This window comes from Amia ocellicauda, chromosome 7 (assembly GCF_036373705.1).
Source record: "Amia ocellicauda isolate fAmiCal2 chromosome 7, fAmiCal2.hap1, whole genome shotgun sequence".
Lineage (NCBI taxonomy): Eukaryota > Metazoa > Chordata > Actinopteri > Amiiformes > Amiidae > Amia > Amia ocellicauda.
The window spans coordinates 3,219,751-3,246,342 of record NC_089856.1 but is presented as its reverse complement, the minus strand read 5'-3'; the positions used below and the strand labels follow the sequence as shown (position 1 = coordinate 3,246,342).

Sequence of the window (26,592 nt, the reverse complement as noted above, 5' to 3'; positions counted from 1 at the left end):
TCCCACTTGTGTAAAATAAGCCAGGCACGGCCGAAAACTACAACAACGTTTTCAACTCCAAAACCGCATTTACGACCGCAACTACAACTCCCACAATGCCCAGGGGCGCACTTCCGGCCCTGCAGTTTGTAAACAGAGCAAAGGGGAGATGGAGGCATCTGGAGCGCTCACATAAAGCCAGCCAGCGGGCGCGACGGACATATAGACATCAAACCCAGTCCGGTTGTTTTATTCTGGCCAGAGCGGAGTCCGTTGAACCCGTCCAGCCCGGCGGCCCATGCCCCTTGCGTGTGCCGCTGTCCGTGGATCGGCGTGACTCGGGTGAAGACTCCCGGTAGCTGCCTGGCTCCCCGGCCCCGAGTCCGAGCTCCACTTGCGGGGGCTAGGTTTCCGTCTGGTCGCCCCTCCACTGAAGCTGGCACCTTGCTCCGGCGAGCCCCATGGGGAACTGCCTCTCCTCGCAGAGTGCGGATGATCTGTCGCTGCTGAACGAGTCGGAGGGCGCCAGCCTGCCCGGAGAGCCGCCGCCGCCCTATCAGGTGCAGCAGCGGGGAAACGCACACAAATACAGGCCGGGGATTCGCTGTAGAGCCGGGCGAGGAAATCAACACCCGGGCCGTTCAAGACGCGAAATAAAAGCGAGACGGGATGAGTAAGCCTAGTAGTAACACAGTAGTAGCACGGGTTCCTCAGTCAAAGTTTATTTTGGGGATGTAAATAAACTGATTGCTGAAGTGGCACCGTTTTGCCCAGGTCTAGGGAGTAGTCGTCTTCGACTTTTCTTTGGCATTAGACAGCTCCACCACAAGGCGTTTATTTTCCTACATATTTGTGTGATTAAATGATCCCTTACGTCATAAAGATCTAATCAGCGTTGTGACGTCATTCTGTTCAGATGGCGGAGAAGCTCACACGATTCAAGTGAGATTAAATTTAACGTGTGTGTCACAGTGGCCACAATGATGTCATTTATTTATGTATATGCAGTTCTCCAGTGACTGCGGATCGCTGTTTTATCAGATATACTCACTGCCGTGCATAGTTGTATTAAACCACTTGTCTTCATTGAAATGCTACATTAAGACCACAGGGCATATTTCGCGTGTTTGCGTCGCATCCTTAATCTGTGCAATGATATAAAACGACACATAATTCAGATTAGATGTATTACAAGGTCAGGGCCGTAGTGTCGATACACAAAAACGAATCCCCGGGGGAAGTGGGGTTATTGATTATTATTGACTGGTACCTATTGATCGTCTGCTGGAATTGCCTAAAGTAGGTATTCAGAAAATAGTCAATTGCTGCAAAACCCTTTCCAGCAGGGTTTGCACATTTTCCTAACTTTAGTCCTCTGTCAGGAAAACCAGGATTAAATTTTTCTTCCAAGCGTTTCGTCATTAAAGCACCTGGCTGTGGTGCGATCTGGTGCAGACATCCTGAAAAAAAAAAGGAAAGAAAAACGTATTAGTGTTGCTGCTATTATTATTATTATTATTATTATTATTATTATTTTATTATTATTATTATTATAATTGTTCTCTTGTTTCTTAATGGTAAACATCAGCTATCCAATTTTTTTCAAGTGTATGATTTGAATAGAAATGAAAAAAATGCCTTTTAACACTGCCACCGGCCACCAGGTCAAAAAAAAAAAAAAAAACAAAGCAAAATAAACCCTGAGCACAGACAAATTGACATTAAATGAAGAGACATTGGGGCCCAAAATGTTCTGAACTGACAAGCGTAGCCTTGGTGCGCAGCATAGTTTGTTAGTCTGTGAAACGGTTCAAAATAGAGAATAATATTTTCCTGTATCTCTCTCTCTCTCTCTGTCTTCCCGTGTTTGTCTGACCCTCGCTTGCTCTGTGTGTTTATGCAACTGTGGCTGTATGGTGGTGTGTGCTGTTGTCTTTCCTTTGTGTGTATTACTGCATGTGTGCACCCGTATGCCACGTGGGTCGATCTGTAGGAGCACGTCCAGGTGCCGGTATACCACCCCACGCCCAGCCAGCCCCGCCTGGCCACCCAGCTGACGGAGGAGGAGCAGATCCGCATCGCCCAGAGGATCGGCCTCATCCAGCACCTGCCCAAGGGCATTTTTGACCCCGGCTCCGAGCCCTCCGACAAGAAGGTCAAGGAGTAAGTCACAGCAGGTTTAAGCTTAAAGGCATCAGCTAAAGTATTACTACTGCTATAATAATAGATCAGAGGAGAAGCTACATGCTCTATATCACTGCTCTCGTAGTAAAGGGGGCCTAGGATCACCCTCAGTGTAGTAGGTACTGAGTGGCGTCTCAACCTCTGTGCACCGGCTGAGCCCGTGTCCTTGTCCCTCTCCTGCCCAGGTGTGTGATCTGCATGATGGACTTTGAGTACGGAGACCCCATCCGGTTCCTGCCCTGCCTGCACATCTACCACGTGGACTGCATCGACAACTGGCTGATGAGGTCGTTCACCTGCCCCTCCTGCATGGAGCCAGTGGACGCGGCGCTGCTCTCCTCCTACGAGACTAACTGAGCCCCGGCGCCGCCCCCGGACGAGGGAGGGGGTGCAGCCCTTCACCGGGGGAATCCTGCTGCGCCGGGGCGTCCCTCCCTCCACCCCCGTGTCCCACCTGGGGGGTCCACAGCGCTCAACGCCACGCCTGAGCAGACGTTGTCGTCCTGCGTTCTGTGTTTTATTTTTGTGTTTGCAGTCCGTTTCGCAGTGTCTTTAGGCCGTTAGCGCTTTGAGCTTCAGCTGGGAGCTTCACCATCACAGAGGACGGGTTACAGAGGGGAGAGGAGGCCGTGGGGTCCGCTGCTCGGTGGGAGGCGGGAGGCACGCGGTCTCTCGGAGGGCCCCGGGGAATGCTGGGTAGACACCTAGAACACCCGTTATAACAGAAACCCAACACTCTGCACATACGGGCTCCCGATACGCCCAGCCCCAGCCCTCCGCTTTACACCATGAGCTCAGCAATCGTTGGTTAATTAGGACTTGTGGTGTCCAGGTAAGAAGACTGGTGACTCTTCTCACTGCGCCGCCGGAGTCTGCTGCAATCATGAGCCGAACACCAGTGTAGCCGTAGGCATCGCAACCTCACCCACGGGCTCTGACTGGAACAAGAGTGCGAGGTCGTACCCCGTACCCACGCCGGCACAGAATAAACCACTCCGGTGGAAACCTTCACCATTTTATTTACGGTGACGTCGCCGCTGCATGGCTGCTTTCTCTCCTGCTGGAATCGCGCACGTGGTGGCTCGGCAGTAAATGAACAGAGCCACCAGATCAATCAGAAACCGGGGAGCAAATTTAGCCCCGAGAAACCTAGTTACACGAAAATATTCACTCTGCTAGAGCAAAGGCGACCTTCTGGTCTGAAACACTGACACCTCCTGAGACGATCGCCCAACGCTGCGGCCGAGCTCTGCCCCGTAGTCCCGAGGGCCGAGACCCCCTTGGCAATCGCAATCTTAACGGAGTCGGGGGACGGGAGGATGGGGGACGGGAGGATGGGGGACGGGTGGGGGGGGGTCTCCTGTTGCACACAATCGCCTGCCGGAATGCACTTTGAGAATGCTGCCTGGGGTTCCAGAGCAGGGCTGCTGAAGAGCCCCCACAGCTGTCGTGTGTTTTGTTTTTGTTTGTTTGTTTGTTCTTGCTCTGCGTTAAACTCTGATAGAGTGCACCACCAAAGTGATCCTCTTTAAATTAGTATTATTTTGTTTCCTTCTTTGAGAGAGGGGGGTAGTCATAATAATTAGTCTTTCAGTCGTTTGTGTGTTTGTTTGTTTTTTTTGTCTTGTTGTCGTTTGGTCACGTGTCCCAAACATCACCCATGAAGCTTTTGCGTTGAAGTCGGTCTTTCGTAGTGTGGACTACGCTGAGATCGTGTTTTGTGGTGTTGGGATTTGTTTTTTTTTTTCTGTTGTTTTCGAAGCAATCGAGACCTAGCGATCTCCAAACGTTGTACACCTTCACACTTGTCGGCTGTTCCGTTCCCTTGATCGATATTGGACTGTGTGAATCAGTTCTTGAGAGATTTGATCTTTGCCTGCCTTAGTGCCCTGTGTTATTCTCGGCCTCTGTTTCCTGTCCACATCTGTAAGACTGTAGGAGTCCAGACAGTCAGTGTGACACAAAAGTGAGACCTAAGAATGCATTTTTTATAATCCTGTATTTATAAGGGTCTGCATTGTTTATTCCCTTCTGCAATATTAAAAAGAACGAAAACAATAAGCTCTGAATCTAGGCTGCTTAGGAATGACCAGCTTTTTTTTTGTATTATTGTATTGTACTTCTCTTACTGTTTGTTCTCACAGTCTATTAGAGGAACTGAATCGATTATTCCAGCTGGACTCCCAACTTCAAAGGAAGTTGAATGTAGGCTCCCTGATTGGACGGTCACGTTCGCTAAAGCCGAAGCACGTCGACCGGCGTCAGTCCGACCTGATGCACACACGGAAACCTGTCTTTCTGAAAAGGTCCCGAGGTGAAAAGGGTACAATGTTTGAGGAAACCATAGTGTGTTATTATTTTAATCATTATTATTTGTTGATATTATTTTAGTTGCAAGTGGAGATCATGCGGTGAACTGTGCCGTTTCCACGAGTCCTTTCATTTTGTTTGGCTGAGACAAGTCATTATTATTATTATTATTTTTAATTGTTTGGATTTTTTTTTGTTTTCTTGTTCGGGAATGAAAAGGCTTTTAGTTAAAGCAAAACAAATTTGCCACATTATGAAGTCCAGAAGCCAAATTATTGGTTGAACAATGTCATGCTGTAGTCTGTTGAACATGGCTGTGCATATTTGTGCGTGTGCAGAATTTCTACTGCGTGTCGCTGGCCCTTTTTATTTTCTCGTTTTGCCACGTTCGGTCTGCTTGTTTAAGACGTGTTTCGAAGCTCTGAACGTCAGGGGGCGCAGGGAGGATGGCAGATCAGCCACGCGTTTCTCACGGATCGCTCCCGATGCCGTGTGTGTTGCGGTGTGAGCAGCCGCTGCTCACGAGCCTCGGTTTCTCATCCACCGCTGCCCAGAATGTATCACGGCCTTGCGACACCGTGGTCCCGGGGCAGACAGAAGCCTCGTGATAGTCCTGCGGGGAACAGTCCTGTGATTCCACAGGGACTCGATACGAATCGCGTCCACCGGTGATTTCCTTCCTCTCTCCCCCCACAATCATCACATTGTGCATTAGTTCCATTCTGATCAAACCTGCGCTACAGTTTTAGGAGCTTACATCTTGGTAGACTTCTTCCCCTCGTCTTTCCACAATCCTTCTTCCAGAAGAGGTCGTGCTGGTGAAGTGAGGCGGCATGGGGAAGTGAGGTCGCGGAAATTGGGGGTGGGGATAATTGCGTCTGTGAACATCTGCGACTTTCCGTGTGTAAAAGGAAATGGAAGAAAGCTTGATGTAGACTGTAATCTTCACAGATTGTATTGGTATATTTAATTAAAAATAGTATTATGCAATGAAAAGCGCCATCCGTCTCCTTTTGTCTGAAAGTGACTTGTTCCTTTGCCGACACACTCTCAGTGCAGCTGCAGTGGAGGAGTCTGCGTAGTGAAAACGAGTGTGCAGACGCGTCTAGCACGAGGGTGGTGATTTCAAGCCAGTGCCGAGTCATAGGGTCTGACTCGGGTGATGTCACTTCTGCTCTGGCCTGTGCCGAGAGTCTGTGGCTGCCAAACTGGCATTTGGCAGGAGACTTTGAGGTGGAGAGTGTGAACTGAAGTGCCAATGAGTATGTGTATCTACAATATGTATATTGCAGAATTAAATTAACCAGAACACTTGCAAAAGCAGCTTTTGGATTTTACAAATAACAAACATGCAATTTTACAACTACTACTACTCCTCATAATGACCTTGTTACCTTTGAAGATCCCAGTGTTTCCTCTCACATGTCATCACAAACGCCCCCATTTGTTGCTTAGAATAGACTTGTCTGTGGTGCAGAGCCAGAAAAACTGGCTTCGGAGCTCTTCCAGCTTAGGTTTAAAGACACACTAAAGCATAATATCCAAGGTCACCGCTCTAGTACTGAACAAGCAGACTGAGGAGGTTTTAAATAACAGACAGCACGTAAGGGCAGGGGCGAGTCAAGGTCAGTGAAAACTGCATTATAGCATCGTCCAGCTGGATAAGAACGACGCTGTGTTAGAGATCAATGCACTTTAGTCCGCGCCTTGAAACTAGAAGGGCATTTGAGAACAGGGAACAGATGGCTGACTCACAATTATCCCAATGACTTGGGTGCAGCTTGAAACGGCAACTGCACAAGATGTCTGCTTTATACTCCAGATGCTCACTCAACACACATCTCCGCACTCACACTGGCGAGGTTTGCTTTCTGATACTGTCTGCGATCACTTTTTAAAGAATCACATTATTCGGGAAACTGGAAACGGGGGGAGGGGTTGAGATATTACAGTATGAATTGATAGCAGTAGGCACTGACACCTAACAAACACCCTTCTTACCCCAGTAAACAAACGTCACACCGTGGCACTGTGACATCACACTGCCCACTGACTCACACATCTGAGAGACAAAGCACAAGGGAGAGCGGAGTGAATGGTATAACAGTAGGTTTTACTCCACAAGGATTCAGATTACACTTAATAATAATATAACGGAGCAACAGGCAAGTTTAAACTCAGAGGAGCAAACCCAATTACATTAATAATGTTACAAGGCAAGGCTTACCCATCAGTGGAGGAAAAAAAAGCACAGAAGCAAAATACAACAAAATTAAAATAAAAAGGCAAAGAATTTACTACACATCCAACTACAGTTTTCCCCACAAAGAATGCGAAGTTGCATTTACACGTACTAAAATTAAAAAAAATGCATTCACACACCCAAACCCTGGGATCCATCACTGAAACGCACACGTATTTCATGGCAGGCAGCGTTTGGGACACACAGGGTGGCGTCACCCCCAGGGGGCAGCGTCCAGACTGTGGTCGCGTACGGGCCGGGGGGGGGTGTTGGGGGGTCGATCGAGCTGTCCTGGAGAGAGACGGGGGCGGGGTGGTAAGAGGGGCCCAGAGTTTATTTGACCAGAGGTCTAGTTTTGTCGTCGTCGCCACACTGGTGGGCTTTGTATTTTTTGACCTCTGCCATGTATTTAGTCCAAGCGTCTCCTTTAGTTGTGTCAATCTGGAAGACAAAAGAAAGAGAACGCCTTTAAAAACAAAACTTTACAGCTTTAAACAGACTGAAGTCACCTCCACTGTAGCACGGCTTCAAAAAATGAATCCACGCACACATGCCTGGAATCGGATGAAATCTGTACTTATTTTTCTTTTAGGTGCCCAAATGCCTACATGTGAACCCACAATTGGTCACATTTTTGTAGTTTCCATACTAATAAACCACAACAACATGAAGTCGACTAACCTCAGTCTCCAGCTTTTGCTTCTTGGCTACCATTCCGGTCTTGAGGGCTAGCTTGGCTCCACCTCTCCGCTTGCCCACCTGGGTTAAGGGACACAAGACTGTAACCGTTACACGGGCCCTTCGGGGGGACCACGGCCATGATGGCCACTACGTGTCAGGGGAGCCTACAGTTAAGACCTGAGCAACCACACCTTGCACGCCAATCGCTGCCCCCTCGGGTCTATTTGCGCTTTCATAAGCACTGAGGCGTTACGGGAGGGGGTGGAAACGCTTACAAAGAAGGCAGTATCGACCATCACCGTTACATTAAGTAACTGGATACACTTCGTATTGCAAATGAGCTCCGACTTGGCATTTTCCCTTTCTTTGTGTACGTGCGTTATTACATAACAGTCACCCAAGAAAAGCTCACCGAGGGTAGAAAGCAAACCCAGGTGAGATACAGGTAGCTAATAATGTAACAGCTGGACAATAAACAGTCTTTGGTGTCGCTTCTTTGTATTTTTGCATGTGTGCACACATAAATGCAATCACGCTAGCACTGGATCAAGTCTTACGAGCTGCTATTAACCCCCGTGTAAGCAAACTCTCAGGCTGCTGCCTGGCCTGGCCGGGATGAACTACCAAACCCCCTTACAATGCTGGTCACGCTAACGGGCTTCTTCTCCTGCGCCGGCGGCCCGTCCTGCGCCGTCCTCTGCTCGCTGCGGCCTCCCTCCATCTCTTTCCTCCGCTTCTCCTCCTCCATCTTCTTCTTAAACATCTCCAAAAAGCTGCCGTCGTTGGCGAACACGTTGGCCCCCGACGCCGCGCCGACGCTGGGGCTGGCGGGGGAGCCGGGGCTGTTCGAGGTGGCCGAGTCGCTGCTGCTGCTGTGGCGGTGCTGGTGGTGGCGGCTGCTGCTGCTGCTTTGGCTGCTTTTGCCACTGCTGCTCCGGTGTGGGTCCATTGTTATGGTCATCAACGTCGCCAGTCCGTCGTCCTGGCGTGGCCGGGGGCTGAGATGCCTGCGCCGGTGTGAGACGAGGTGTGTTTGCACGATCTCAGCTCCGTGGCGTGTTCCGGGAGCCACCATATAATTAGGCACGTAGTTCAGCCTGGCGACGCACATATAACGAGCTCAGCGGGCGCAGTATGTCGGGGTGCCCCGGTGCAGCTCTCACACCTGGGGGGCTGCAAAAACCTCGACGGATCCCGAACGGACGTACGCAAATGCAGCTCTATCTCCGCATCGACACGTTAAACCTGCAGTACAAGTGTCCGCGGCGCCCCGCTCCCTCTGCCCCGGTCAATCGCACTCGTATCCCCACAACCGCGCACCGGCTCTGCGTCTTCCTCCGGTGAATATTTCATGAATTTTGTTGTAGGTTTTTTTTTTCTTCTAGAAGTTTTTCTCCTTTCTGCTGCCGTCGGCCATCTTGGATTTCAGTAATTCCCCGAAGCGCGGCGTTGCACGGGGTTTGCAAAGTTCACGGCGAAACGGACGACATTGTGGCTCCAGCGTCAAACCGATGCAACGGTGCGGGACAATAGCACGTCCAGAGCCACAATGGCGGCCACGCAGGTCCCTTTTCAGGGCCTTTCAGCTTCCGCTTATGCTGATGACGCGGCGTGCGGGTCACTTCCGCTTCCGTCGCATTGTTTCCTGCTTTTACAGGCGCGTCAGTGACGTCCTCAGCGGCTGAGGAGACAGCCAATCAGAGGAGGCGTAACACAGGGAGGCGGAAGCAGCGTAATGAATGACGGTGACTGTAATTAAGGGAGCAGAAGAAAGTGTGTCTCAAATCAGAAATTATATTGTGCTTTGATTGTGTGAACCAAGAAGGTAAAATATAAAAACATATGCACATTTAAAACAGTAGCAACCCTTTCCATATATCGTATTTTGATCCAGTTATAAACCTGCATGTGTATATATAAGCATATAACATTTATAAAATTACATACATCCAATTCTGTATATGGATTTATACTATATCGTTATACACGTAAACTGCACTTGTTTCATTCCACCCGCATTATTATTCAACATTAAAACGTTTTCTGTCAAATAATTCATTCTGCCCCTGAGAAGGGCGCTATACAAATTGGTTGATTGATTGATTTAAGATCTGCTTTCGAGGTTACAGGGAGTGTGTGAGTTAAACGTTTGTTTACCCGAGAGACAAACATGTTAACAAAACTGTATTAATATTAAAAAGCGAACGAACAGGGGAAATGGAAACACAAAACATTACATTTATGGCACAGGTGAATCTGTTAAACTGAAATGCGTTTCATTAAGTGGCACAAAATGCACGATTTTAAAGTACAACAAATATAAATACTGTATTGTTATCACTGTAGTGTATGCTGAATGTTGCTAATATCACAAAATAACCAAGCGCTGTATGCCATCTTCTGGAATATTCCCACCTATTCTCCCCTTTTTGGACAAGTTGGTATGAACCATGACGTAAACTATAGGCAACTTCCCTCGCCATGTTGGCTCCAGCCAGGGCGACGTGTTCTCAACAGCGCTGGCTTCAAGTTTGAGCCAAAATGGCGCCCTACTCCCGCTGGCCCAGCTCGCACCCCTCCGCACGTATAAGCCTTGGTACGGCCGCCAGCCTGACCCGGTTTTCAAGATGGCAGCCTCAGTAGAAGAAGAGTATGAAGATGCGCCTGATGTGGAGCCGCTGGAGCCGACATTGAAAAACATCATCGAGCAGAAGTCGCTCAAATGGATTTTCGTGGGGGGCAAAGGCGGCGTGGGCAAAACCACCTGCAGGTAAGCGGGGGCCGGGGGGCTGCATGGGCCAGCCTGGCCGCCTGTGCCCTGTCACGATACGGCTTTCCCTTTCTCTTCCTCCGCTCCTGTGCAGCCTTTCCGCGCTGAGACCGGGTCCTCGGGTCGGGTCACCCGAACCAGTGAGCCCAGTAGGAGACTCGGTTCATGGTGGCGAACGAGGTGCATTGTGGGTAGAGTGGGCTATTGACATGGGCTGCTGCGAAGTTAAATCAACTAGAATAAATGGAAGTGGACCTGACACATCACAGTGTGTATATCTAGAGCACAGGTCGGGGTGTGCAGATCTGCAATTGATTGCCTAAAACAAGTTATTTATTCAAGTTTGACATCACTGCTGTAAAATCCAATTACTTTTAATTTACAAACTAGTGCACGTTGTAATGCAGTCTAACACATGTGTAGAGAGAGGTGGCATGATTTGACATATGTGTGGCAATAGTCAGCATTGTGTCCATCACCAACCTGTTGGTACATCAATAACACATCAATAATAATTGCTGCATCTACATTATTTTCAACCTCCGCCATGTTTTTTTAAAGACCGGTCCGGTGTCTTTACACCTCATGTATCTGCATATTAAGCTTATTGCTTCCTTCAAACTATTCTGAATACATAATTGAATAAATATGATTTTAATTGTAAGATTGGTATTGACACAATTTCTCATACAGCATAGACAACAACCAGACACAGTGTTTAGTGTCTGAGATTAAGGCCAATGGGACTGGTGTGAATAATAAAAACCCTGTTCTCTTGCAGCCCTAACAAATCGCATTCCCCGGTACAAGCTTATCAGCAGACTGTCTGTTCTTCACCCTTTTTAAATGTTATTATTAAAAGTGGCAACTGTGTCGTAAGAATAAAGGACGCCCTTGTTTAGAGGTACGCGCTGTTCTGCCCACTAAAAGACCGCAAGCTTGTGACCGAGACACAGGCACCTCGAATCCAGGATCTTTGTGGAAACAGTCACAACAGTCTGAAAAAAAAATATTTTCGTGTTCAAGAAAAGTAGAGCTCCTCCATAGTAATCTAGCTGGTATTTATGAGGAATCATGAGTCCACAGACCCAGTTACAGAGCTGACACAACCATTCATTGTTCCTCTTTTCATCCACGAGTAGATTTGCAGGTACTAGGTGTCTTGTCATGCTGCACCCATTGACCCCGTCGTTCCTCAGCCGTGACCTCGAATAACCCCGTGTTGTGCGCCCCCTGTGCGCTTTCTCTCCCCTGTGCAGCTGCAGTCTGGCCGTGCAGCTGGCGTCCGTGCGCGAGAGCGTGCTCATCATCTCCACGGACCCCGCCCACAACATCTCGGACGCCTTCGACCAGAAGTTCTCCAAAGTCCCCACCAAAGTCAAGGGCTACGACAACCTCTTTGCCATGGTCAGTGCCTGGTCTACCGTTGCGGCGTCAATCTCACCAGTTCAGCTGTGTTCAGTTCTCTTGAAATTAATTGCTGTTGATGTTGATGTTTGAAACATGCTGTGTGTGTGTGTGTGTGTGTGTGTAGGAGATCGACCCCAGCCTGGGTGTGGCGGAGCTGCCGGACGAGTTCTTTGAGGAGGACAACATGCTCAGTATGGGCAAGAAGATGATGCAGGAGGCCATGAGTGCCTTCCCCGGGATCGACGAGGCCATGAGCTACGCAGAGGTCATGAGGTCAGATGGCTTTCACGATGCACAGTACATTTGGGTTCTCAAGGTCAGGTGGTTGTAAACCGAGGAGTCCTGTGGTAGATCTTATTACCACTAGATGGCGATCATGCTAAACGGGAGGTGGTTTATTGACGTTGAAAACAATCCGGTGCTGGAAATACCTGACCTCCATGTCTGTGTCCTCTGTGTCTGTTAGAGGAATTCTCTAGGAATGTTCTGGCTGATGACTGGCAGCCCTGTTGTGATTCCAGTCCTGCTCTCTGTCCCCCCAGGTTGGTGAAAGGCATGAACTTCTCCGTGGTGGTGTTCGACACGGCCCCCACCGGGCACACCCTGCGCCTGCTCAACTTCCCCACCATCGTGGAGCGGGGGCTGGGCCGGCTCATGCAGATCAAGAACCAGATCAGCCCCTTCATCTCGCAGGTGAGAGTTCGCCCGTTAACCGTGCTGGGACAGGAGAGGAAGGGGAGGCTCTAGGACGGGAGCGTGCTTTATTACAGTGGATTTTGTGTGTGTGTCCAGATGTGCAACATGCTGGGCCTGGGGGACATGAACGCGGACCAGCTGGCCTCGAAGCTGGAGGAGACGCTGCCCGTGATCCGCTCCGTCAGTGAGCAATTCAAGGACCCGGTGAGGAGGGCTGGGCAAGCGGGGCTGGTGGGGGGGCGGGCGGTTAGACGGGTGATCGGGGCTGCTTTTAGATGGTCTCAGGGCTGTGCAGGATCCCATCTTGGGACCCATGAGGATTAATGCTCAGTATAGGCTTAATAATAAGTAGGGCCCAAGTCCTGTTTAAAACCAAGAGAAAGTGTTTTTGAAGGCTGCGCTACATTTGAGTGTGCATGGTTTTGGTTGTCATGACTGAAGATTACCGTATACTATGGCATAGAGGCGCATTTTTAATGAAAAGTAAATCAAATTTCAAAATTCACTATAGGAAATAAAATAAAATAAATTGTTCGCTGAACAATCACAAATCTGTGATTCGTACTGCAATGTGTTTAACATGCGTATTAAATCAGTTACAGTTTCAAGGGCATTTTTAAATTGGAGTGATCCATGCTAGAAAATGTTTTGCATGCTAACAAAAAAAAAGTAAATATCGGTACTCTGGAAATTTAGCTTCCCAATTATTGGTATCGATATCAGACCCAAAAACTCGGATTTGGGCTGGCTCTAATAATAAGCAAATGATGGATAAAAACTATTTGCAGACATGGGGGGTCTGTTCGATCTCCTCCTCGTCTGACCGGTCAGTGTGTGTACCCCCCCCGCAGGAGCAGACGACGTTCATCTGTGTGTGCATCGCTGAGTTCCTGTCGCTGTACGAGACGGAGCGGCTGATCCAGGAGCTGGCCAAGTGCAAGATCGACACGCACAACATCATTGTCAACCAGCTGGTCTTCCCCGACGGCGACCGGCCCTGCAAGATGTGCGAGGCGCGGCACAAGATCCAGTCCAAGTACCTGGACCAGGTAACGCCACCATGCCCGAGGCCGTGTAGACACTGATACGACAAGTGGATGGATGGATGAATGAATGAAATGATGGATTAACGAATGAATGAACGCATGTCCCCTGGCTCTTGCAGATGGAGGACCTGTATGAGGATTTCCACATCGTAAAGCTGCCCCTGCTCCCCCACGAGGTCCGGGGCGCCGACAAGGTCAACACGTTCTCCAAGCAGCTGCTGGAGCCGTACACCCCCCCCACCAAGTGACCCCAGCCCCGCCCCGCCCCGCCCCCTTCAACCCCACCGCCCCCCCGCAACAGCAACCCTGTGGCATAACCAGGGGCCCGGAGCCACGCTGTCCCCTCCTGCAGAGAGGGGAGATGGGCTGGAGAGTTCTACCTATGTATCTCTCTGTATCTCTCTCTCTCTGTCCCAGAACACACCTCACGCAGTATCGAAACCCAACCACACTACAGAACTCTTGACCTAGCCTAGCCTCGGTTATCGGTCCTCCATGGAGTTCTGTGCCCGGCCATCCCCGGCCAATCGGACGCGCCGTGGCAATGCCGGGATATCCATCCATTAGCCGGACTCTCCCCTTCAGTTCCTCAGAGCACCTGGACGCCCCCCAAATCGATTGAAATCCAGTGACCCAGACCACACGGCCCCAAAAAAAAGAGTCCATTTCTGTTGTATTACGATAATCCCCTTCTTAAAAACCAAAACCATACGTTGCCCTCAGTGCAGGTCCACGAGAACCAAATTATACCACCTAACCCGCACCGGCCTGCTGTCGGACCCCCTGAGAGTCCGCTACGACACGGCGCCCGGAGCCCGCGCTGTACGCGTCCGGACCGCCTGCCGAGCAGCGGTACATCCCAGGGTGCGTGGCGGCCCGTCCCGTCGAAGGAACTGTGTTTTGTCTGTGGGAGAACCGAACGAGGACTCCGGTGTTGACATGCGTCCGTCCGTTGCTGAAGAAATCTTAAGGCAAAGGGATTTCCGTCCGGCCCCCAGTGAGGGGCTGCTGACGATTAATCGAGACCCTGCGCTCGCTTTGAGAGTGCGGCCTCTGCGATGACGGGACGGGTCGGCCGCATCGTCCTCCTCGGTCGGGGAGGCCGCAGGGCGAAGAGGAAGCTGGCGGGGAAGTCTGCCTCTGGACCGGGGCGGGGACTGACTGACGGGACCGGATCACCACGAGGAGAATGGGGGGCCGGGGGGCCTCTGAGCTCGTTACGATTATTTATTTGACTCCCCTCGTGTGTGTTGCGGTAGCACCTTCTGAACCTCCTCCCAGGATTAATCTCCGGAGCTTCTGAAAGTGCCACTCTTTCTCTCTGCTTTCTCCTCCTCTGTCTCTCTCTGCGTGGTCTCGGTTTGGGGAGGTGGGCTGGTGGCGACAGTTTTTGGTTTTGTATTGCAAATTTGAAACCCCTTTTCTGTGTTTTTTTTAGAAGCCGAATAAGAGATCTTAAATGTTTAGAAAACAAAATAATTAAAACTAACTTGCTTGACGGCAGGAGCGATCGAGTCGATTCTTGCTTGCTTTATTGGTTGCTTTTGCCCCTCGATGACGGGACGGCAAATGGTCACGTCTCTCTATTGTCACCCCTATTGGCGGCTACTTCAACTGGAAACCGAAGCTGAACCTGAGCGTCTTCTCACAGCTGAAGACGAGTGCCTGAGACTATCTTTTGTAGATTTTTTCTTTCTTGATTGTTGCCTTACGTGTTTTGAGTATCGCTAGAGGAATGTGCGTCTCCACTGCCTTCCCGACCGGACCTGAACACAACCGTCCTGGGAAAGATGCAAAGAATTTGGCGCTGTATACTGGGGACTGGTGCATCCTGGGTAAAATCCCAGATGCAGTGTCCCAGTTAGAGACCTGTATGTTTCTTTGAGTCTTTCCTTGGATGTAATTGTACAAACGGCCGGCCAGCCTCTGTTTCCCGAAGAGGAATCCCTGGCTTTCGTTTCTGCTACGGGTAGTGATTGGGTACTGGGCGAGCTACAGAGAAATAGCTACTGCCAAGTCCACAACTTCAACCACCGTGAGATCTGGTAGCTAAATTGAGAAAACACGTTGAACAAATGTTAAGACTTCTTTTGGTCGATGCTTTATACTTGTCTTTAGCGGCCTAGTGTGCTTTTTTTAGAATTCATTATTTGACAGTCAAAACTGAAATTACTCTCTGAGGACACACATCTGCACAAGGCAAAAGCAGGAGAATGCGAATTCTGGCAAACGAAATCTGTGGGCGACTCCATCGTGAAAAGAATGTTAATGCTGGCTAAAATGGAGGCAAAGAATATTTGATTTTAAGTTTTCACCCCAGTCCCACTCAGTTCCCTGTGTCCAGTCAGTCTGTGCATCCGGCTCCTGCTGTGTTTGAAACGCCTGGCCGTTGCGGCTTTACCGTAACTGACGGACCGGGTCACGGCTCCCTCCCTCGGCCGGCGTGGCGTTTGGGTTGGACTTCAGAAGCCCGCGGCTCTGCAGGTTGACGTGCTCTTGCCTTCTGCCTCAAGGCTGCAACTTGTGAGAAACTCGTCCCCTCCCCCTCCTGTGTAAACAACCCGCTGCCATTTAAACTTTGATGTACATGTTAAATAAAATCTACTGTTAACTTGTAACCGTATTTCCCCAAGACATTTATTTGGGTTCATCTGTGGTGCCAAGTATGTGACTGCCTGGATTAGGAGGTGAAGGTTTTATATGACCCTCAAGATAACTCCTCTGTGCTTTTTTGGTGTATTAGTTGGTTTGCTTTAAGTTTTAAATTGCAGGCATTATTGGTACCTTGTACTTTAGATCCATGAGTTCAGTGTGCGACGCATTGCGGTGTAGGGTGATCAGGGTCAGAGGGATGGGGTGACCCCTTGTTTTCTTTCAATGGTGTAAAAGTTCATTTCCTTAATAGATTCACTCCAGTTCAGTTTAAGAAGGTTTAATTTTCTTCACATTATAGAATACCTTTTTAAGATTAATTAAAAATGAAATGTGATTTCTCAAACACAATTACATCTCACCTTATAACAGGAGCATCCTGTACTTGCTGTACTAGGCCATGGATAGCCCAGATTGTGATTGGGTCGGGTAACTTGGCTGCATCTTCTGAGCTACAATGATTCATACATTTTATTAAAGGGACAAAATAATAACATGCCACAGGGGCATTACCAATGTATGAGTGAGGAAAAACAGGCAGGGCAGTATTTGTGGGGAACTTTCTTAATCTTGTTATCTTCAAAGCGGGCTGCATTAGAGCACGTTTAACTGAGCAGAGAAAAGGGCCCGGAGGAGTGAGGTGTCACTAATGTTGAGGAATGGGGGGGGTCCGTGAATAGGGCAGAAACGCTGAGGCACCAGGAATGTGCGGGGGTTTCCGTTGCTTCCCCCCACGGTCAGCAGCCGAGGGGATTAATACATTCAATAAAGTGCGCAGAAACAAATCCCCAAGCCAGTCTGAAAGGATGCACCGTGCGGAACGGGGGTGTGGGGGCGGGATGGCATTATGGTCAGTCTAAATTGGATTTGTATGAATGCGCCTATCCTCACACTCATTGCATGCACAAAACATGCTGGCTCGTGTAATCTGATGTAGCCCCCTCGCCGTAGCAGTTGGGTTTATAATGATGTGCTGGAGGGTGGTGGGGTGGCTGCCCTGCCCGGGGCCACGCTGGCCCGTCGCTCGCAGTTCATCACGGAGCGCAAATCCGCGCACAGACAGCGGGGGCCGCACTAACGAGCTCCGCATTTGCTCGTTAATGGCGCTTCACGGGGAGGTTTGGCACAGGCCAGGCCGCTTAAAACGAAGAGGATTAATTCGTTTCGAGCTAAATGACAGGATTGTTCCGCCGTGCTGCTGCAAAGGCAATAGCAGTTCATGCTGTAGGTGTGAATGGCCCGAAACTGGGGATGTGGATTCGCGTCGGGTTGCGATGGATGTGGACAGTCTGCAACCTTTAAGGGATGCACCAGATCAGTGTAGGCTACGGGATTCAGTCCACGTGTTTTCCGTTGAAATTGAAACGGGACGAAAACACACCAAACTGAAAATCCCCTTTGTGACAACATGGTATTATACTGATACAGGAGCCGTGCGTGCCTGTTTGTTAGATATTGTTACTGTCCGATGACATCAACAGGGACAAATACTGGCCATCAGACCTGCTATTATAGTCGCCACATCACAGTGACTCAGAACGACCCAGCACAGATTCTGTACCAGCACGTTTCATTAATTAATTACACACAAACACAGAAGCCGCCTTTAGCAGACATCAGAAACAGTGATACAAGCTTGTAAGCACAATTGCAAATGACAAGTCTGGCTGCAGCCCCATGATCAGGGCTGGTTTGATACCTGACTCACCCAACAGTGATGCACCACAGGCTTGTGTGTGTGTTGGGGGGGAGGCGAATAAATCTACCAAATCTGAACATGTAGGTTTATCAGACAGAACGCATTTGACTACTCTCCCCCAGCCCATTGTAACTTACCGGCTTGACTATATCGCGTCTGTGTCAAGTTCAAGTCAATGTAACAAAAAGTACCTTCCGCGCCCTCAAGGTGACGTCATAATGACATCATAATTGCATAACTGTCTACCCTTCACACAGCCCCGACACTACCCGCTCAAATTGTCTCTGAAGACACATTTCCAGACTGGCGGCACAAAAACAGCCCGCTATATTTGTAGCAACACCCGGAGCCGCTTATTACAACAGCGCATTAAATACATCTTATTTAGGCTGTGTTGCCGTGATGTCATGGTGCTGGCAGGTCCATGTACATATTATACAAACTATTTTTTGCACCTACCCTCCCAAGGCATATGAGGTTAACGCTATACAGACAACTCCAGCGCTTATCTTTTACCCGCGGTGTACCGTTCATAAGAACTAGTTGTATTGGTGTTTGTACGGGACAGGGGGACGCAGATTCACTTACTGGACCTGTGGGAAGTCAGAAGATAACAATGAATCATTATTTTACTTTTGCTACCGATATATTAAATGGAAAGGATACACAGTAAACAGACACAGGAATCATTCATGTATATCTACTAGTTAAAGAAAGGAATGAATATGCAAGGCGGTTTCTAGATAGGGGGCTCTGTACCCAACACACCGCATGCAATAATACCTGCTTTATAGTGTGACGTGACATAACTTTGATTTAAACAGTTAGCCCAGGTGTTTATCAATGACAACGACCTGTCTTGGAAGATTTGCTCAAATTAAAACCAATCAATCAATACATATGTTTTTATTTGTATAGTGGGTTCGCAGTGAAGCCACAGATACTTTACACATTGATAAACAAACAAAAACAAAGCATACACAATTAATGAGCAATTAGACACGGAAGAGAGAAAAACAAACCCCCTGTTGATGACAGGTCCTGGAGTACCCCCTGCCCTGCTGGTTTTTGTTCCCATCGAGGTCTTAATTGCTTAATTGAATCCTTAATTGAATCAAAAAAGCAATATACAGTTAAATTAAACAACTGTCCTATAGCAACCGGTCATCAATAGGGGTTTTTGTTTTTCTCTCTTCCGTGTCTAATAGAGATACAGAATATATATTGGTTGATTGGTTTTAATTTGAGCAAATCTTCCAAGACAGGTCAAGTTGTCAAGTTGTCAATGATCGCTACCGTTGTCCCTTTCATTCACAATAGCCGGTTGTGTCTGTGGGGGGTGTGGATGAACACATCCTGTTTATCCCAGGGCCGTGATAACTGGCCCCAGCCGGGATGAGTGGCCAGCAATGTGTGCTGTGGTGGGAGGGGAGAGCAGAAGAGAAGAGGAGAATTAACACTTCTTCACAAAGACAGGGACCGGCAGGTTACCGGCTGGACTCCCACACGCCCTCCAGACAAAGGAAGTGTGGACAGGGACCCAGCCTCCTCCCTGCCCCCAGCGCGGAGCACAATGCACGGCGAGGAAGGGGTTAACCGTGTCTAAAAGCGGGGCGGTGATCATTTTGTGGGACTTTCTTCATTAAGAAAGGAAAGAGGGAGTAACTTGGTGGCTGTTTGGGGTGAAAAGCACCTGTTGGGAAAGAAGAGACGCTTCTCACAGGCTGAAACACTTCCACAGGTCCAGTGGAAGACTGCTATTTTAGTTCATTTTAATTTATTTATTTCATTTTATATATTTTTTAGCACCGGGTCATTTTCCCCCCCACCTGCATTAGCGGTGATTTGTGGGGAATATTTTTCAGCAGGGAAGCCAAGGCTCAAAACTCGAGATTAAGGTAAGGACGCTTCTTCACTTTCCGCTCGGGCAACTGCTTAAATAGTGTCTGTCGATTTTAAAGTCTAGTTTATACTCCTGTTATAATCATCATCATTTCGATTAGGTGATGTATGATTGGTGATGGTTGATTTCCAGAAATGAAATCAAGGGTGACACAAAGTATTATTACTCTCTCTGTGCTTGGTATGATAGTTTTAAAAAGTATGTGCAGATATCCCTTCAATGGCTATGAATAGGGAAGACCAAAATCAGGAGAAGCAATGTGTGACTGCAGATCTTGAGGCAAAAGCGACAAACTCAGTAATTTAACAATCGTTTAAAGACGCCAGCTCTGAATCTGTTATCTCCCAAAGAGACCAGCTTCTCATGGATATTGCAAATGCGTTGAGGTTGACTGTGGAGGGACCTACCTTCCCAGTGGTTGTCTGTCTGCAGAAGGCAGACTACATCACAGTTCAGCTGGAGTTCAGTACTGGCTGCTCAGGAAAAGGTAGCTTCCTTGCGGTGATGTGCGTTTTCACAGGGACGGGACACTAGGTCACTAACATTCAGTTTGATGTTGAAAACAGAGTGGTTTAGGTTTAAAGAGCTCTCTGTGTTTGATTGGAGGACTCTCCCAGGGACATAGGTGCACTAGGAGATTTTCTTTTAACCCGCCAGAGGACAGGCTGACAGGGGCGCAGGATTCACCACAATACAATCGAACCACATTCCTGCACCGCCCAGCTCACACAACAGTGCTTGGAACGATTCAAAAGACCTGCTCTCCATCACGTCTCCGAACCAAAACTGTTCTACAGGTCTAGAGCGATAGAGGGTCATGGAGGTGTTATACAAGGCCACGCATGCACTGTCTTGTGCTCATTCCGATTAACTACGACTGGAATGTCAAAGCTTCAGCAGAATTCAGTCACAATGAGGGGCAAAGGTCATGCTATCATTGTTACTTCAGATGCAGGGACTAATAATAAAAAAACACCCACCCCCATGCACACACACACACACACACACACACACACACACTCACACAAACAAACAGCTCCCGGGCTGTAAACAGAGGCTGAAGGTATTCCTCAGTGTGTGTGTGTGTGTGTGTGTGTGTGTGTTGTCTTCCCCCCCGCTGTCCTTGACTTTCCTGACCCTGCAGTTGGTTACAACACAACGCCGCTCAGGCTGGGAGGTGAAACCGTTGCATAACCGGCAGACACTCAAGAATGAATTGGTTTTATTGCCGATAAACAATTTCTTTCTTTGGATTGTCGATTACTAAGCTGTTTTAAAGTGTGACAGTACAAAAAGGTTAAAAGCGATTTATATTTTGTTTGTTTTTTTGATCCACAGAAATCCCTACTGAGACACAAGAACTTCATACAATAACTATTATTAATAATCCTTAAAAAAAAAAAAAACCTGCCTGTCTGAATATTACATATCAATGGTATTGGCATAATAATACCCCTCCCACCGTCCACTAAGCTGACCTCCGACCCCTGAGACATGACTGTGACCTACACTGCCCGGGTGGCCAACGCCCGCTTCTGCGGCTTCTCGAAGCTGCTGCTGGCGTGGAAGGGCAGCATCTACAAGCTGCTGTACAAGGAGTTCCTGGCCTTCTTTGTCATGTATGTGGGCATCAGCATGACCTACAGGTAAGCCCTCAAACACGGCCACTCAAAGTGATGTATTATATAAAATAACCGGACAGCAACACTGTTCTTTGGTATTGGAATAATAACCGCCAAGTTTTTTTATATATATATATATATATATATATATATATATATATGCTCCTTGGACGTAGACCTATCATTCATGACAGACAGGGAATTTTAATTTAACCAATCAACTCCTCAATTAAAACCCCGCACTCACCAATCTCTCCCCTCCCGAATGGAGGGCACCACAAACTCCAGACTAGACCGATATCCCCCCCTGTTAACCGTGCAATATTATTTCCTCATCTTCACAGGCTACAGGTTAGTTTTTAATCCAGAACATTTAAAACAATTGATGTGTGTATATGTTTTTAATTACCGTACCAGACCGGTACTTTCTGCAGTTAGTTTAGTGAGGGTGGTAACGCTGCTAGGCCGGCTGCCGACGACACGTGCTTGGATAAACAATGACAACCTCTGCGTGTTTTAAAGAGTGCGTTGGAATGTGTCGGTCGAGAGGGAGGGCTTGGATTTCTACCCACACACGGGCAACATCAACTAGAAATCCTGTTCATTCCTGCAGGACTATGTAAATATGTTTACACTACAAACTCCACAGGAGCGGGTCCTGTCCGTAACCTTCGTGAACAAAGACCCCGCTGCTAAAGCCAGTAGTAAACAGTCTCCTCTCACCGCCTGCCCCTCCCTCCATCTCCGCAGGTTCGGCCTCCCGGACGATCACAAGAGGTCTTTTGAGAAGTTGGCCATTTACTGCAACCACTATGCCAGTCTCATCCCCATGTCCTTTGTCCTGGGTAGGTGGTCTCCTCCCTGTGCTGGGGGGACACACAGCTCTACATCCCAAAACAGGAAATCATTAATTCTATACGCGCCAGTTTATTATATTTGTGGTGTTCGACTTTTCCTCTCTCTCTCTCTCTCTCTCTCTACCCTGGCCAGGTTTCTACGTCAACCTGGTGGTGAACCGCTGGTGGAGCCAGTACAAGTCCATCCCTCTGCCGGACCGCCTAATGTTGGTGGTGGCGGGGGGGGTCCACGGCAGCGACGAGCGCGGGAGGCTGCTGCGGAGGACGCTGATGCGCTATGCTGCCCTGTCCGGCCTGCTCATCCTGCGCTCCGTCAGCACCGCTGTGTTCAAGCGCTTCCCCACCGTGGACCACGTGGTGGAGGCCGGTACGTGGCTCTCAGCTACTCCCTCTCTGTCTCTCCACTCTAGTTACTGAACACAGGAAGTGTGGGCGGGGCTGGAAGCCAGGGGCAATGTGGGAGATGTCTCCACCTCTCTAATGCTTTAAGAAAACAAAATAATAAACGCTACACACTTTGGTTTGTGCAGGGTTCATGACCCGAGAGGAACGGAAGAAATTTGAGAGCATCCCGTGCCCCTACAACAAATACTGGACGCCCTGCCTGTGGTTCACCAACCTGCTCTCGCTCGCCCGCACAGAGGGGAGGATCAGGGACGACCACACCCTCAAACTGCTCACGGAGGTACGATCAACAGAAGACACTCCTCTTGTCACTCCAATCCTTCTCTGAAAAACCACCCATTTCACGTATTTGACTGGGGTCTCCTACAATGAGACGCTGTCTGAATACATCTGTGAACGGGTTAGAAGTTCTTAAATCTGGCCCCTGGGGACCCCTGTGATGAAAGGTTGAAGAATTACCATTTCCCTCACCAGCCTTAACTGTACATGCATGTGATGCTGAGGTGTGCTAGATGTCATGCCTCTCTCTGCCCCTCTCAACCTCTCTCTCTCTCTCTCTCTCTCTCTCTCTCCATCTCTGATCAGGAGCTCAATAGCTTCCGGGGAAACTGCAGCTCGCTGTTCCATTATGACATGATCAGCGTGCCCCTGGTCTACACGCAGGTGAGGAACACACCCCTCCCCGACCCGCATTCTGATCACACCTCTTTCTGTGTGACATCTAATCAAATCTCTATCGATTGAATTGCATCGTGTGTCGGGTGAGAAAGCGACTAGAGATGTGAAACTCCGTCTGTCACCCCTGCAGGTGGTGACCATCGCGGTGTACAGTTTCTTCGTGGTGTGTCTGATCGGCCGTCAGTTCCTGGACCCCAGCCAGGGCTACCCAGGCCACGACCTGGACCTCTACATACCCATCTTCACCCTGTTGCAGTTCTTCTTCTACGCTGGCTGGCTGAAGGTGAGGAAACCCCTCCCTAAAGTATGAATGGACGCCTGAGTGCAGAGGAGTAAGCGGGGCCTGTTTGTCTCTGACCCGTGTGCTCTGTGGCCCTCGCAGGTGGCCGAGCAGCTCATCAACCCCTTCGGTGAAGACGACGACGACTTTGAGACCAACTGGCTGATCGACCGGAACTTCCTGGTGAGCGTCCATCTGTCCGCCAGTCTGTCCTGTTCGACCTGTGTAACCCATCGCCTGCCAGAGGGATTTGAGTGAATAATGGAGCGGTGTCTTTGGCAGGTGTCCATGGTGGCGGTTGACGAGATGTACGGGGATCTGCCCGTGATGGAGAGGGATCGCTACTGGAACGACTCCAACCCCCGGCCGCCCTACACCGCCGCCACCGTCTTTGTCCTGCGCAAGCCCTCCTTCCAGGGCTCCACCTTTGACATGGCGTGAGTCTCACAGGGCCTGCTGCCAACCGTCTCATAGAAAGAGGTTTTATAATGCACACATCTACAGTGGGGGAAGCAGACTATTCCATTTTGCTCAATTTAGTAAGTGGCCAAGGGGTTTCCAGGTATGATACCACATGAAGTTTCCAGTGCAGGTTAGTGATTCGCTGCTGTTCTCCTCAGCAGCTGGTACCCGACTGCCCTCATGTTTTCATCAGCCGAGGGAATGGGCTGAAAGCTAGTTTTTAAATGTTATTGTATTCATGTGTCGCTGCTAACAAGAGTATACAAAGCAAACAAAGTGATCTCTCGACTCATAAACCGAGACAACTGTGTCCCGCTCTTGCCTCCATGTGCAGGGTGCCCAAGGAGGAGATGCACTTCCAGCAGCTGGAGAACATCGCCGAGAACACGGAGGAGCCGCACAACGCCAACAACATGGCCCTGCTGAACCGGCTGCTGAGTGCCGCACCCTCACCCGCCAGCCTGGGCAGCGCTCTGACGCGCACCTCCGCCCGGCTGCAGCAGCAGCTGGCGCGCCGGTCCAGCTGCGACTCGGACAGCAGCTCGCTCAACTCCTGCCTGTGCCCCGACACCCAGAGCACGCTGTGCAGCTGCGGGGGGGGCAGCAGGGAGGCTGGCGGTGAGCACACGCCCCTCGGTGCCGTCCAGTTCACACCGGGGGATGGGGATGCCCAGCCCGACCCGAGGGAATCACCCTCTCGGCACCCTTCGTTGGAGGACCTGGGGAAGCTGCCCCGCTGCCTCACCCCCACCGTCGTGGCCGAGACACTGCCGGAGAAAGGCCGGGGCCCGAAACGCTCCCCGGCCCGCGGCAGCTCGGTGCAGGACTTCTTGGCCTTCCACACGGTGGACGAGACGCAGGCCCCCCCCGCGCTGCTGCGGCTGCCCCCGCCACCCAACGGGAAAGCGGCAGGGCGGTCCCTGCTGAGCGTCCCGTCCAATAGCAACTTCAGTTCCACGGAACAGCTGCAGCCGCCGCCCCACCCCCCACACTGGCCGGCCATGTCCCGGTGCAGTCAGCGCCTGCGCAGCGTCAGCATGGGGTCCGAGGCCTGCAGCCCCCACCCCATCTCTGACGTGAAGCACATGAACGGGGGCCGGGGGGTTCCAAAGGACAAACACTGAGCTGCAGAGGGTCCCCGGTCCCCCAAGAACAGATGACACTATTCCTGTCCCCCAATCCCTCGACACCGTGCCAGACAAACACTGTGTAACGGAGCACAGCACGGACCCTTATGTCCTGATCCTGAAGTGACCGTCTCTGACAACCAGCTCAGTTCCTGGTCGATTGGTAGTGGCGTTTGTTCTTGTTAAGTGTTGTAAATATTTACTGTCTGCTCCCTCTTGCGCTTTCCTGTTTGATTGGTGATTGTATCTGTCCTGTCAAAGTGTTTTTTATTTTCCCTGTTTCTATTAAAATTAAATCCTGGATATTTTACTATAGGAGCATCGCTAATGTTCCCACATCATTTCCCTGCTGCACCAGTAAGACGTCTTGGTCTTGGAGAGCAGTATGGCGCAGAGGCCCATGGGAGATTTGATAAGTGTGTCGTGGGTCTCTTTGCCAGACTGTTTTCTGAGCTCGAGATGTCCTGCTGGTCGTGACACAAATGTTTGGTGTCTTTATCGGACGGCAGGTGACAAAGCCAACCATCTACAAAAACCTCGTCCTTTGATTCACTTAATCTCCACTCTAATCCCCAGTTAGTGTGGGTCTCTCGCGCAGCTCAGTGAATGTGATTTTCACATTTTCTAGAGATCTCAGACTCACACAATATTCTGCAGGCTCAAGAGGAGCGTTTAACACACTGGTTCTCAATCCTGCTCGTAGGGACCCTCTGCCCTGCTGGTGTTCGTTCCGATTACTTAATTAAACCCTCAATTGAACTAATTTGCTTCATTTTACTTTTTAAATTGTGCAGATTTCATGTTCCATCTACAGTTTCCTACTTCACCTGAACTCTACAACTGTTTAAAATAATGTAAGATCTCAGATTAGGCAAATGATTAGTTAAATTATAGTTCAGTTAGGTACCTTACTAGTAATGAATTGAGAGTTCAGCTAGTACAAAAACCAGCAGCACATGTGGCCCGCAGCACCAGGATTGAGACCCACTGGTTTAATGTATCCTGTTACACATTTGGTCGAACTCGGGTCAGGTGCTGTGAGCTGGGCTGGAGTCAGCGGGGGATGGGATACAGTCTGAACACTGGAAGGCCGTATTCCGGCTGTAACCGGCGCTCTACGGTATGTGTTTATATTGGTGCGTGATTGGGAACGGAGCATAAAAAACAAAAACACTACACCAGAATTAGTTCCCCGTGCTATTTATAGTCATTAAAACAAATACATACCAGTACAACAGGACTGGTATAAATCACCTGCCCCTCCCTGGAAGAACATCCACGAGTCACTGCAGAGCTTGAACAGTCTTTGGAGTAATTAGGCACGTTAAATGAAACGCAGCAGCAAAACAAGACTGGCCTCCCCCTAGCATTACTTTAGTCACTTCATGAACCCAAATACCCCACAGGCTCAATCAGTGATTCCTACCCTCGGAGGAGCCCCTTAGCCTGGTGGGTTTTGTTCCAACCGATCTCTCCGTTACTTAATTCTTAATTGAAGTAACAGTTTGCTTAGAATGGACTTTGTAATTGTGTAATAAGAGCTGGTTCTTTAATAAGCTCTCTATACAATTCTATACTTAATTTAACCC

General features: G+C 49.4%; 4 protein-coding genes across 4 annotated transcripts; 3 read left to right on the top strand and 1 right to left on the bottom strand.

Annotated features, from left to right (window-relative positions):
* The first annotated feature begins 127 nt into the window (after nucleotides 1-127).
* On the top strand, nucleotides 128-3,497 carry rnf11a (ring finger protein 11a). Its single transcript, XM_066707947.1, has 3 exons — nucleotides 128-539; nucleotides 1,973-2,142; nucleotides 2,349-3,497. The coding sequence occupies exons 1-3, from the start codon at nucleotides 441-443 to the stop codon at nucleotides 2,518-2,520; spliced, it is 441 nt and encodes a 146-aa protein (XP_066564044.1). The 5' UTR covers nucleotides 128-440; the 3' UTR covers nucleotides 2,521-3,497.
* A 3,068-nt stretch (nucleotides 3,498-6,565) lies between these two features.
* trir (telomerase RNA component interacting RNase) lies at nucleotides 6,566-8,989 on the bottom strand. The gene is made up of 3 exons (XM_066707945.1): nucleotides 8,034-8,989; nucleotides 7,397-7,474; nucleotides 6,566-7,156 (listed from the first exon to the last, which is right to left on the bottom strand). The coding sequence occupies exons 1-3, from the start codon at nucleotides 8,505-8,507 to the stop codon at nucleotides 7,049-7,051; spliced, it is 660 nt and encodes a 219-aa protein (XP_066564042.1). The 5' UTR covers nucleotides 8,508-8,989; the 3' UTR covers nucleotides 6,566-7,048.
* Nucleotides 8,990-9,997: 1,008 nt separating this feature from the next.
* Nucleotides 9,998-14,816, top strand: get3 (guided entry of tail-anchored proteins factor 3, ATPase). The gene is made up of 7 exons (XM_066707944.1): nucleotides 9,998-10,166; nucleotides 11,426-11,573; nucleotides 11,701-11,849; nucleotides 12,119-12,269; nucleotides 12,369-12,476; nucleotides 13,124-13,321; nucleotides 13,438-14,816. Exons 1-7 carry the CDS (start codon nucleotides 10,024-10,026, stop codon nucleotides 13,564-13,566), a joined length of 1,026 nt encoding a protein of 341 aa, XP_066564041.1. The 5' UTR covers nucleotides 9,998-10,023; the 3' UTR covers nucleotides 13,567-14,816.
* Nucleotides 14,817-18,925: 4,109 nt separating this feature from the next.
* On the top strand, nucleotides 18,926-25,762 carry best2 (bestrophin 2). The gene is made up of 10 exons (XM_066707942.1): nucleotides 18,926-19,567; nucleotides 20,911-21,218; nucleotides 21,945-22,039; nucleotides 22,185-22,418; nucleotides 22,582-22,736; nucleotides 23,042-23,119; nucleotides 23,265-23,417; nucleotides 23,517-23,597; nucleotides 23,697-23,851; nucleotides 24,211-25,762. Exons 2-10 carry the CDS (start codon nucleotides 21,067-21,069, stop codon nucleotides 24,998-25,000), a joined length of 1,893 nt encoding a protein of 630 aa, XP_066564039.1. The 5' UTR covers nucleotides 18,926-19,567; nucleotides 20,911-21,066; the 3' UTR covers nucleotides 25,001-25,762.
* The last annotated feature ends 830 nt before the right edge of the window (nucleotides 25,763-26,592 follow it).

Excerpts from the sequence above, each read along its gene's own strand:
- rnf11a (XM_066707947.1), top strand. The coding sequence starts at position 441 with ATGGGGAACTGCCTCTCCTCGCAGAGTGCGGATGATCTGTCGCTGCTG. Across the intron at positions 540-1,972 it reads AGCCGCCGCCGCCCTATCAG|GAGCACGTCCAGGTGCCGGT; the intron begins GTGCAGCAGCGG and ends GTCGATCTGTAG. Across the intron at positions 2,143-2,348 it reads TCCGACAAGAAGGTCAAGGA|GTGTGTGATCTGCATGATGG; the intron begins GTAAGTCACAGC and ends TCTCCTGCCCAG.
- trir (XM_066707945.1), bottom strand. The coding sequence starts at position 8,507 with ATGTGCGTCGCCAGGCTGAACTACGTGCCTAATTATATGGTGGCTCCC. Across the intron at positions 7,475-8,033 it reads CCGTTAGCGTGACCAGCATT|GTGGGCAAGCGGAGAGGTGG; the intron begins GTAAGGGGGTTT and ends CCCTTAACCCAG. Across the intron at positions 7,157-7,396 it reads AGCAAAAGCTGGAGACTGAG|ATTGACACAACTAAAGGAGA; the intron begins GTTAGTCGACTT and ends TTTGTCTTCCAG.
- get3 (XM_066707944.1), top strand. The coding sequence starts at position 10,024 with ATGGCAGCCTCAGTAGAAGAAGAGTATGAAGATGCGCCTGATGTGGAG. Across the intron at positions 10,167-11,425 it reads GTGGGCAAAACCACCTGCAG|CTGCAGTCTGGCCGTGCAGC; the intron begins GTAAGCGGGGGC and ends TCCCCTGTGCAG. Across the intron at positions 11,574-11,700 it reads ACGACAACCTCTTTGCCATG|GAGATCGACCCCAGCCTGGG; the intron begins GTCAGTGCCTGG and ends GTGTGTGTGTAG.
- best2 (XM_066707942.1), top strand. The coding sequence starts at position 21,067 with ATGACTGTGACCTACACTGCCCGGGTGGCCAACGCCCGCTTCTGCGGC. Across the intron at positions 22,419-22,581 it reads GGACCACGTGGTGGAGGCCG|GGTTCATGACCCGAGAGGAA; the intron begins GTACGTGGCTCT and ends TGGTTTGTGCAG. Across the intron at positions 23,852-24,210 it reads GGCTCCACCTTTGACATGGC|GGTGCCCAAGGAGGAGATGC; the intron begins GTGAGTCTCACA and ends CTCCATGTGCAG.